At 38.8% G+C, this 12,264-nt stretch overlaps 1 protein-coding gene across 3 annotated transcripts in view; it reads left to right on the forward strand.

Annotated features, from left to right (window-relative positions):
• Positions 1-12,264, forward strand: part of igsf9bb (immunoglobulin superfamily, member 9Bb) — a 749,555-nt gene that overhangs the window by 505,811 nt on the left and 231,480 nt on the right. For all 3 annotated transcript variants that reach the window (XM_072238319.1, XM_072238320.1, XM_072238321.1), the window contains exon 5: positions 11,346-11,463. In XM_072238319.1, coding sequence (XP_072094420.1) covers positions 11,346-11,463 — 118 coding nt within the window. The remainder of the gene's footprint in view (positions 1-11,345; positions 11,464-12,264) is intronic.

Raw genomic sequence — 12,264 nt, forward strand, 5'->3', positions numbered from 1 at the left:
CTGTATCTCAATAATAAATAAAAAGATAAATAATAAAATCCTTAGTTTATTGATTTAGCATTTAGCACTCTTCAGCAATATTCAATTTCATTTTTATACTGAAACTAATCCCTGCAAAGATATGTTTTTCTTCTCATGATTACTTAACATCTTGCTTCACCATCTTCCGTGTCTTCCCAGTCTAAAGCGCATGTGAACACGGATTTGTCTTGCTGACAATTACATAGCAGCCTTTTATCCAAAGCAGTTCATTTGTCAGAAAGCATTCAATCTCATTTCGACACTCACATTCCTACTTTAACTTGACTAGCTTCAGAGAGCTGGTGTTCAAAGTAAATTCAATGATATCATTAGAATAGTTTTTTCCAGTATCGTTTGTGTTGAATTTGAATGTTAATAGAGCTATGAAAGTATCCCATTACATATAGCTCAATATGATGTTTGTCTATTGAAGGACAATTCTGCCTAGATTAGGTTTGACCTGTTTGACTAAGCTGCAGCAACTCTACATCCATGTCATTAAGGATAATTCATTCTTCTGGCATATCCAGATAAATTCCATTGTACAGGACATCACATGCACAGTGAGTTAATTATAACACGTTTGGAGATACCCTGTTCATTCTCCCAGCCACTCGGCTTTTCTTTACTTCTGATCTGTGAATTTGTATAATGAGTCCATCTGATTGCTTTGTCTTATTTTGTCAGTATAAATCAGTTATCAAATATTACTAGATGATTGCAATTTATAAACTACTTTTGGCTCGTGGAAGCACTTCAGTTAGAAATAGTTAATTGCTAATAAACTGGACTTTAGATATCTTAGGTCCATGAAATGGATGCTGAATATTCTGTTGACAGTCAATTCAAAATCACAGAAAAATCTCACAAAACTGAGATATGCCAGTTACTCCCCAGAGGCAGCTCCCATATCACCTGCATGTGACTTATTAGGATGCGGATCAAGTGTTTTAATAGTAGAGAAAGAGCAAGGGAGGGAGGGAGGTGAGTCAGTTGCTGAAAGTTGGGGTAGGAGGGCATGAACTAATGTGGGAGTAATGGTATGTGGGAACACCTCCTCATCCTGGTTGTTGTACCACGATCATGTTTGGTACCATGTCCCCACAATCATCTCCACAGTTTCTTAAATGATGCTAATGAAGATATCACCACTTCTGATAGGATGTTCTACGCACCTACCACTGTGTGTAAAAAAACCTACCTCTGACCCCCCCCCCCCCCCCCACGATTCTATTCTCCAATCACTTTAATATTATGCCCACTGGTATTAGCCATTTCCACCCTGGGAAAAAGTCTCTGGCTATCCATTTGATTTATGCCTCTTATCATTTTATCCACCTCTCATCCTCCTTTACTCCAAAGAAAAAAGCCAGAGCTCACACACCAATCTTCATAATTCATGTTCTCCAATCCAGAGAAGAAAAAGCACAAACACTGAAACAGGCACAAAATATACTTCATTTATCATTTATTCATAAAGCATATGCAAATGGTTCCAGCTTTCAGGCAAATTATATGGAATTCGTGAGTTAGAGTGAGCAGGGTTTAATATAATGGAAAAGGAGTACTTGTTTGCATGTCAGTTGCTCTGTTAGTTAACTGAAAATTACTTACGGAGTAATACTTTATGTTTTTGTTTCTTTTTTATTCTTCCACTTTTTCACTCTAAAGCGTAATCAAGGCAGAACTAACTTCGGGCGAAGGACACAAAATGTGCTTACCTTCCTTCACATTTACATATACTTGTAGACACATGTGCAGATATATACACACAACTGAAGATTCCCTCTCGGTTCTACACCATTGGCCAGGATGATGCTGACGTCCAACAGAGATGTTGAAGGTGTAAAAAGTTAGTTTGTATAACCAGCATCACTGTGTTCAACTCTGCAATCCAATTAACACCAGATATCAAGCACACCTATAGAGCGAGCTTCCAGACTTTAATGGGCACTCAAAATGCTGGAGAAACTCAGCAGGTCAGGTAACAGCTATGGAAATGTTACAGGCTGACCCATATCTACTGTGAATGTGCAGAATCATTCAGTTTCTGATTTGCAAACTACATTTGCAACTTAGAATAGAAACTGGTTATTGGTGCATTGCCAGTTCTACGCTGTACCTAATTGCTGCTAATTGCTGATCTTATGTATCATACATACATGTGCACACGTGTGTGTGTGTGTGTGTGTGTGTGTTTGTGTTTGTGCATACACGTGTGTGCTCGCTAGAGAGAAAGAGAAATTCCCAGCAGAAATTGAATGCATAAACTTTTCAAATTGAGGGTTTTTCTAGTATTTTAAGTATAATTCCCAATTTTCAAAATTACCTTTATTTGCAAATTCTTCTTTTCATTATTTCCCTCTCATGATTATAAGTTATTATACTTCGTAAGAATAAAATGAATGTTCAAATCATAAATCAGTCCTAGAACCCAAGTCCATGGCAAACTTAAAATACCCATGCTGCATGAATCTTCCCTACCCCATTTTACAGGATAGTACTGAATGCACTATGTTTGAATTTAAAGCTTGGAAGGTATGCGATATAAAACAGAAATGAATAATGTGGGTTAGTACTGCTTAAACAGAACATAAAGTTGTGATGGAGAGAGACTGTGTGTGAGACATTGATCACAAAACAAAAACAAACTATAAATTGTCGAGTGACCTTCACATCCTAATGTTCCAAATGCCAACTGAATGATTTTCAACATACAGCCTCTGCTGTACCCCAGATTGACTAATTGCATACAGTGAGATCCCACAAACACTATTGCAATTCTTCCCCTCCCCCAACTTCTTATTCAGGCTTCTGCCCCCTTCCTTTCCAAACCTGATGAAGGGTCTTGGCCTGAAACGTTGACTGCTTATTCTCCTCCACAGATGCTGCCTGACCTGCTGAGTTCCTCCAGCATTTTGTGTGTGTTGCTCAAAATTTCCAGCATCTGCACAATCTCTTGTGTTTAACACTTCTGATGCACTGCATTTTATGCTCTGTCTCAGAATACAAGTAGCTATGTGGGGCCAGCTATGGCAGTCAAGTTTAAGTTTTGAAGAAATAAACTACTTCATAGAAATTTTAAATATGCAGTGATAAATAGAAATGAAAATTGAAACTTAACTTTCAAGCAATTTTAGGGAATAAGATTTTGCAGGAACATATAAAGAAATCAAGGGTCCAACAAGAATGGTATCTAATGTGTGGACAGGAATGAAACTGATATGAAGCATAAGGTAAAGCTTTAAAGCATGGATAACTCGTAACCTCAAAATATTACAAATTCTTAGCACCTTTCCTGAATTAGAATTCAAGAATGAAGCAATTTTCAAGTGTAGTACCACTGTAGTGTGACAAACCAATATGCACTCCTATGGTCTCACAGCAACAAGATGAAAGATCTGTTAAGTTCCTTTCTTGATTTTGATTGAAGTGTAGACCTGGACACCAAGAAAACATTCCCTCTAGCTTTGAATAGTTCCGTGCAATCTTTTGCAGAACATAAAAACTATGTTGTGATTTAACATAACTGCAGAAATATAGCACCTCTAACGATTCTGAATTTTACATTATGTGCTCCATCCCCTGAACTGGGACTTAATGTCTGTAGCATGTACCTTAAGGTGGGAGTGACATCTGTCTCTTTCCATTTTAAATCCATTGCTGATGAAAATTTTAACTTCCTAACTGTAATTAATTTAAGCAGTCCCTACATACACAATGCTAAATGGCCCACTAATATGGGGATAGTTGATTCGAATTTTTCCCTCCTGCTGAACAGAATTACATACAGTAGATCAAGATTTTATTGAACAAGTATGCAATAATCAAAATGCAAAGCAGTATTCTGATTTGGAATGTACCATTGACCAGGAAGTCCACCGCCCAAGCAACAACGTAATCCTATCTGAGAAACCACTATTGTAATTGCTTGCCATCAATACTATTCCATCACCACTGTGAAAGGTCATAGTATCTGCCCAGGAATGTCAGGCTATTCACTTTTCAGATTGAGAACCCAAGAACTTCATACATTTATATAATTTTCTTGATCTTCTTTCGGCTAGTACTGCAATTGTTTATTTCTCCTCACAAATCTTACGCACCTTTTATTTTGCCTCACATCTGGCTATTAAATTTCTTTTTTACGCATTTTCCCTGCAGACCTAAGTGAACTTCCTCCCCACTCCCCATTTCTGTCAGCTTTATGAATTTTCTTTCCCTCTTAAACTTCACTATGAAGTTTGTTTAATTTAAACTTTTCAACAAAGATTTATCATCCTGTCACTCAGGAAACTTGAATATAATTACCTTCCTCACAGGAAGAGCCTCTTTAATTTATTACACTTTACAATTGATTGTAAATTTAGAGATGGCCCTTCATCTAACAGCCAACCATTTACTTTTAGTTTATTTCCTGGGGTCCTATATGAAATAGACCATCATTTACTGAGAGAGATTTCTGGTAGCATCATAAAATCAGTTTATTTGTTGGAACTTAATATAAGTCATATTTTACTTGGCTGTCTGAGGACATCCACTATCTAAGTCTTTGTGTTCAGTTGGAATCAAACATAGACAGAACCAAAGACAACCTATGGAATGTATTTGTAAAGTCCACAGGAGCTGAACATGCCAAAGCCAAGATAATGGGTCCTGCTTCAGTGTTTCTTCAAGATCCCGGAAAGCAGAGGTCAATTCAACTTAATGGCAATAAGTGCTTTATGAAATGAAAGAAAAGCTAAAGGTTTATGTAACATTTCTCACCATGCTGTCTCCACACAGGTAGATGGTTTCTGCAATATTTCGCAATAAAAATTATTGTGACAGCACCAAGAGCGGTTTGTCATATGATATAACCTCTAAAATCACACAGTTCTGAAACAACTGTCATTGTTTCCTTCCACTACTATATAAGATAAATAAGTTATACAGTCCTTAATTATAAACTAGCCACAAAGTAAGTTAGTCTGAATACCAATTAATCTTTGAAGGAACTGATGCCATTGCTTCACTTGAAGACACACACATACAAATTAAAATAAAGTACTGTTGCCATAAGTCTAGAAGGTGATTAGCTGATAGCAGAGTAATTCTTTGGGTGTGGGTGTTAGAGGGTGGAGCTTGAGAAACCCCAGGAATTTCAAGGCCAGTGTGTTTTGCTCATTAGTGTACACACAAAATGCTGGAGGCACACAGCAGGTCAGGCAGCATCGGTTGGAAAAAAATACACAGTTGACGTTTCAAGCTGAGACCTTTCATCAGGATTGCCAGCATCTGCAGAATCTCTTGTGTTTATGATTTGCTCAGAATAATATTCCCATAGCAGCAGATGGTAAATTCACCAGTAATATAATGAACCTGAAAGGGTCATACTCACTTGTAGTCATACCTGTTCTATCACACTTCTCAATAATCATGTTTCTTGGAGCTAATTAGATCATGTGCACATTTATTTAAAATGTTCCACATGAAACTGTTTTATTATAAAATAGTTGCATAAGATACTTGGACATTAGCAAGTAGGAACTGCTGATGGAAGCCTTTGTGTTCTTTAAAAACATTTTTGCACACAATCTTGAATTCTTCAAGTAGAACACTACTGTTAAAATTATATTCTTATTGAATTTGTGATTTTAGCTTTGTAAAATAATTAAAAGATGGAGCACACATGGAATTAAGAAAATATAGTCTTCAGGTGAATTATTGCTCGAGGACAAAGGAATATTGGAGCAAAGCATGAAGGTATTACAGCAATGACTGTGTTTCTTTACTCTGAAGATTTGCTCCAGCCTTAATAAAACTGTATGTCCTTCAATTCATCATGAGTAATGCCACAGGACTTTTGCTATTTCTCACAAAGGTAACCCAGGAGAACATGTAACCTATTGAACAGCAAAATGTCCTGTTTCTCATTGCTGTTAACCCTCGTGTTCGGAAGCACAGGACTTGGAGCTGCTTTCATTTTAAAAGAAGAATCTTAGACTTAGAAATGCAGCTGTTAAAGAACATAATGCTAGAAACATCCTGGGTTTATAGCTTTTGTAGAGCACACACACATAAAGCACGCTAGTAAGACCTCTAACTCTGACAATCTATGTTATGAAGAAAAATACTTCCCTTGATTCACAAAGTTATTCAGTTAAATTGGCAGATTAACCATCTTCTTCATATGTCTTTCCCTGCAGTTTGGTTGACTATCCACAAACAGGAAAAAAAATTCTGGCTTCACGGATCATTTAATCCAACTTTTTAATGTTCACCTTATAACCTATAATCCTTTCCAGATGTCCATCCAGCTGCTATATTCTTAATCAATGCAAAGCAAACAATAACTTAGTATCTACTCTGGCATCCAAATGAACGAGAGAAAGTCTTTTCAGTCTTTCTTGAAGTTAGAAGTTTAAAATATTTGATACAATGATATTCTGAAAGAGTGAATCTACATTCATCTGTCTGATTATCCAAGATTTAAATGAGATTGCAGTTGTCTAATGTTGATGTAGCCATGAACCATTCTGGGTTTGTCTTTGGCACTAATACAGGTTATGTTTATTTGTGAATTGAGGCACTGGGCTCAATTTCGAAACTAAATCTGTGGTTGAACCCTAAATATAAATGCAGTGATACAGATGCCAAGAGCAATGAAGTTAAACATGATGTTATTGGTTGACCCCTTTGGCACACTATCTGGGGCAGTTAGCTATTGTAAAAAGAATGGATACCTTCAGGTACTTGGCTATCAAAGAGTCATTCCATGGAAAGTGGAATCCAAGGTTGGGAATTTTGCATTTTAATTGTCTTCTATATTTAACAAGCTATAGATGTTTTTGGCTACTATCTTTAGATATTGAAATTCCCAGGGAAAGTATGTGAACAAATCTAAATCTGTTCATTATTCTTGCAATCAGATCACTTATTGCTACAATGACATTGCAGGCCACTGACAATGAAGTGCTGTTTCAGCTTTTTTTTTGTTCTGCAGGTACAGCAGATTTGTGTCACTGCTCTAATACCTATAAATTATTCAGTTCTGTACATGCTCCTGTGCTTTGTCCGCCAGTCAAAGCTGTTCCAGAAAACCATCAACAATTGTTTTGTCTGTTTTGGCATAAAATTGAAAAAAAAATTCCTCCCTCAGTCAGAGGTAGTGAGTGGTGTCGCAACAACAACTTTGTTGGTGCACTCAACATCAGTAAGACCAAGGAATTGATTGTAGATTTCAGGAAGGGGAAGTTGAGTGAACACACACCAGTCCTCAGTGAGGGATCAGCAGTGGAAAGGGTGAGCAGTGTCATATTCCTTAGTGTCAGCATCTTCGAAGATCTATCCTGGGTTCAACATATTGATAAAATTACAAAGAAGGCTATATTTCATTAAGAGTTTAATGAGACTCTGTATCCCACCAAAGACTCTAGCAAATTTCTACAGGTGTACTGGAGAGCATTCTAACTGGTTGCATCACCACCTGATACAGAGAGCCCACTAGAGAAAAGGCTGCAGAAAGTTGGAAACCCATCCAGCTCCTTCATGGGCATTAGCCTCCCCAGCATCCAGGACACCTTCAAAAGGCCTCAAGAAAGCGGCATCCATCATCAAGGACTCCCCCCAGGACATACCCTCTTCTCATTGCTACCATCAAGGAGGGGGTACAGGTGCCTGAAGGCACAAATTCAATGTTTCAGGAACAGCTTATTCCCCTCCGCCATCAGATTTCTGAATGGACAATGAACCCATGACAACTACCTCACTATTTTTTTGCTCTCTTCTTGCACTATTTACTTAATATATATATATTTCTTTTGTAATTTATAGTTTTTTGTTGTGTATTATAATGTACTGCTGCCACAAAACAAATTTCATGACATATGGCAGTGATAGGAATCATAATTCTGATTCTAAGGTCTTTAATATATATTTGAATAAATATAGAAGGTAGTGAAAATGCAAAATTTCCACATTTGGATTTCTATCTTCCTTTTTTTAAATGTTTGCTGATGTTCAGTCACTGGCAATCCTGTTGAGGTGTCCATTCTCTTCACAAAGACAAACTGTCCCAGACTGTATGCCCTGAGGGACTGACAAACAGCAACGTCATGTTCAAAATCATGCTCTTTATCACAGTAAGGAAGAGAGCCCTCCATTAAGTCTGTAAGGCCATCACTTTACAAGTGAGACTTTGCTACTGATCTGGGAATATCCTAACTCTATAGTGTCTTCCCAAAGCAGAGATAGATTAACTCACAATGCTGAACACAAACAGTGGGTTCTGGTTCTTGTGGCAGGAGATTGCAATCTTCAATACCTTTCCTGCCAAGGAAAGGGTATCTGACAGTCAAAGTGATGGACTGTCGCTTTAATTGACTTGCATGGGTGTCGAGTTTTGATTAGTTGCCCTTTGAACCAATTGTATTTCCATTGTTGGATCTGCTACACTTCACCTTATATGAGCGGCACTGTAGCATAGCAGTTAGGCTTTACAGTGCCAGTGACTTGGGTACAGTTCTGCTGCTGTCTCTAAGGAGTCTGTTCATTCTCCTCGTGACCATATGTGATTCCTTTGGGTTCCGGTTTCCTCCCACATTCCAAAGACATATGGCTTAGTAGTTTAATTGGTCACATGAATGTAATTGGGCAGTGCACGTTCGTTAGGCCAGAATGGTCTATTACCAAGCTGCATCTCCAAATAAATGTCAATAATCCAGATGACAGAATTGATGACTTTGTGGTCAAGTTTCCAGATGATACAAAGGTAGTTGAGGGCAGGTAGTTTTGAGTAAGCAGGAAATCTGCAGAAGGATTTGGACAGATTTAGAGATTGGGCAAAGAAGTAGCAGATGGAATACAGTGCAGGGAAGTGTATGCTCGTGCAGTTTGGTAGAAGGACTAAAGACGTAGACTTTTGTCTAAATGGGGAGTGAATTCTGAAATCAGAAGTGCTAAGGGACTTGGAGTCCTAGTGCAGGATTCCCAAAATGCTAACTTGGAGGCTGTGTCGGTAATAGGGAAGGCAAATGTAATGCAGTGTCCCCAACACAATCTTTGGACCGTGTTGGTCATTGACATAAACAATGCATTTCACTGTATGTTTTGATATTTCAATATACATGTGACAAATAAAGCTAATCTGTATCTTTTCATTTGAATATCTTTTAATTTTGGGATTTTTTTCTAGATTACCAGAGAGAAAGCTGGTTGCACAATAAAAGAAAATGTTTCTTTCTGTATGCAATGGGTTGAGCCTAAATATCTCGCATGAAGTCTTGCATCAAATTGCAGGTGAATTTCCGAACTAGGTACTCCCTCAATGTACTCAGTAATCCTTGACGGCTCCCATAGTGTCAGCTCAACTGTTTTCCAGTCCTCCCACAGCTCTTCCATGTACAGTGTCTGGGCTGTCCAGTGAGTCTGGAGTTCTAGGCAGTAGCCACACTACAGGGGCTCCTGTAGCTGGATTAATATCTCCTGGGCCTCAGGCCAACCTATTCTCTGCCTCCTGCCACTGTTTAGATGGAGAATAGACAGCTCATCCCTGGGTACCTTCTACACAGTGACTCAGATACATTGCCCAGGAGAGGCTGTGAGCTGTGACTTGGACACAGTCAGCCCCTTCCTAACCAGAAACTTCTGATTTATTATCAAAATTGATGGACCTAGAGAGGAAAACACAATATAGAGCAAACAAGATATATAAGATTCTTGAAGAAGGCCTTTTCTATGATAAGGATGAACTCTTGATCTCACAATCTTCCTCATCATGACCATTACACTTTATGTATCTCTGCACTCCACCTTTCCTATAACTAATAATATATTATGCATTCTGTTACACACACGCACACACACACACGGAATACTTTACCCTTTCTTTTCTTCTCATCTGCCCATCACCTCACTCTGCTGCCCCTCCTCTTTCCCCTTATCTCATGGTCCACTCACTTCTCCTATCAGATTCCTCCTTCTTCAGCCTTTTACCTTTCCAACCTATCACCTCCCAGCTTCTCACCTCAGCGCACCTCCTCCACCCACCTTCCTTCTCCCTCACCTGGTGCACCCATCACCTGACATTTTGCACTCCTTCCCTTCTTTCCCCACCCCCCCCCCACCTTCGTATTCTGGCTTCTTCCCCTTTCCTCTCCAGTCCTGATGAAGGATCTCGACCCAAAATGTCAACTGGTTATTCTTCTCCCTAGATGCTGCCTTGGTTGCTGAGTTCCTCCAGCTTTTTGTGTGTGTTGCTCTGGATTTCCAGCATCTGCAGAATCTCTTGTGTTTAGGATTTTCTGCATTTTGTCCTTTATTTTTCCTTTCACACTACCTTGCTGTACTTATATATGGAAGGATCTGCTGGATAACATACCTCTGTGCTGCTCGAGAAGAAATTCCAGTGACAAGAAGTGACCAACAATATTTTTCCAAGTCAGGATGTTGTGCAACTTGGAGGGAAGCTTCCAGATGACACTGTTCCTTCTTAGCTGATTACCAAAGCATTTCCGTTAATGGAGATTGTTCGGGGCACATGACACATTTTATTCCTGGAGGAAGTGAACTGCCAAGGGCTTTGGCTGCCACATTATGAATTGAGTTACCATATCTGCACAAAGCAATATGGATAGGAGAGTAGCAGGAGGAGTTAATTCAGTGCACTCAGAAAAAATCAGAGACACCTGGGCACCATATTTAAGAAAAGAAGTCAAAATCGTAGGGGATGTCCAAAGGAACAGTATCAAGGCTGCAGCACTTCATTAAGAGGTGAGGCAGGATTCACATCTTTTGTTCTGCTCTGTGACAGAGATAGTCAAAATTTATGATAGATTTGGTGAAATTAACAGGAAATGATTTTTCACTGAAAAGAAGGTTATTGACAAGATGTTGATTTAAGGTCATCAGCAAAGGAAGTAATGAATAAGGAAATCTTTACATTTGAAGCAAAGTATTATAGTTTGGATTATGGTGCCTGAGCGAGTGGTGAATGCAGATTCCAAGTAGAATTTTAAAAAATACCCTCTGAATGATCAGGCCTGTGGCAAAATTGAAAAGAAATGGCGGGAGGGGGAGAAACTTTGAAGGTCTGCACAGGCATGATATGCCAAATGTCTTCCTTTTGCTCTATAAGGTTCGAAAGCTATGTGTCCATTTGTTTCAAGATATCTTGACCCTCTTACCCCCAGTTTGTACAGACAATATTCCCCATCAGTTTCATGTAAAACTTTTTAATTGCTAAATACGCATCATTGGGGATTGCAGGAAACACACAAAAACGCTATTGTCTTTTTATTGTCTGCATCGGCAGCCTAAAATGCAAAATTCTTCCTCTCTTGCAGGTGAGTAATGGAAGTCTTACCATTTCATCAGTGGGCCGGAGTGATCGTGGGCCCTATACTTGCCGGGCTTACAGTATTCAGGGAGAGGCTGTCCACACATCTCGCTTGGTGGTTCAAGGTAACTTCCACTTTAATTCTGATGAGCATTAGATGTGGTATTTTTATTTTTTATTTTAAAATCACATTAAATTTCAAAAGCAATATGTTTTGGTATATTTGTCTTGAAGTAATTAATTCTACGTCCTTGGAATTAGGTTCTGTTATATAGTGTCCCAGAGATTGTGGAACACATGTCCACAGATCCTAGCAGGTAACTGGATTTTATTGGTTGTGGCATGGGAAGTAAGAGTTGGGAGCTTATTGTGGTGGTCTGTAATATAAATTATGACAGCTCTAGTCCTGAGCATGGTTCTGGTATCCGTGTTACAGGAGGAAGGATTGCAAGGAATTTGGGCAAAATGAAATCACCTAAATTGTGAGGAGCTCCTGGCCTGGGAGAATATTAGAGGCAGAAACCTTCATCTCTTTGAAGAAAAATGAGCTGATTGTATGAAGCAGATCTGCAGCACTGCTGATTAAAGCTGGGAGGTGGGATTGCCTACAATAATCATCTTTTGCCGAATAGCTTGTTTTGGTGCTATAGACATTTATGATTCATAATTGATTTAATTACTTCAATTGGACATTTTAACAAATACAACAGTAAGCAAACAAAAACTGAACAATGTTTGTGCACATAGCCTTGAAAAGAACTCTAAGCAACTACGGCCTCTGTTGGTCAGGGTCAACTGTGAATGTTGCTTCCTAGCTGTCTAGATACACAAATCTGGTCAGTAGGATATGGAGAGCAAGCTGTTGCCCGTGTAGCAAGCTCCCCCTCTCCAGGCATCTGATGAACCCAAGGGAACAGCAGAGACTG

Source organism: Mobula birostris, chromosome 20 (genome assembly GCF_030028105.1).
Source record: "Mobula birostris isolate sMobBir1 chromosome 20, sMobBir1.hap1, whole genome shotgun sequence".
Lineage (NCBI taxonomy): Eukaryota > Metazoa > Chordata > Chondrichthyes > Myliobatiformes > Myliobatidae > Mobula > Mobula birostris.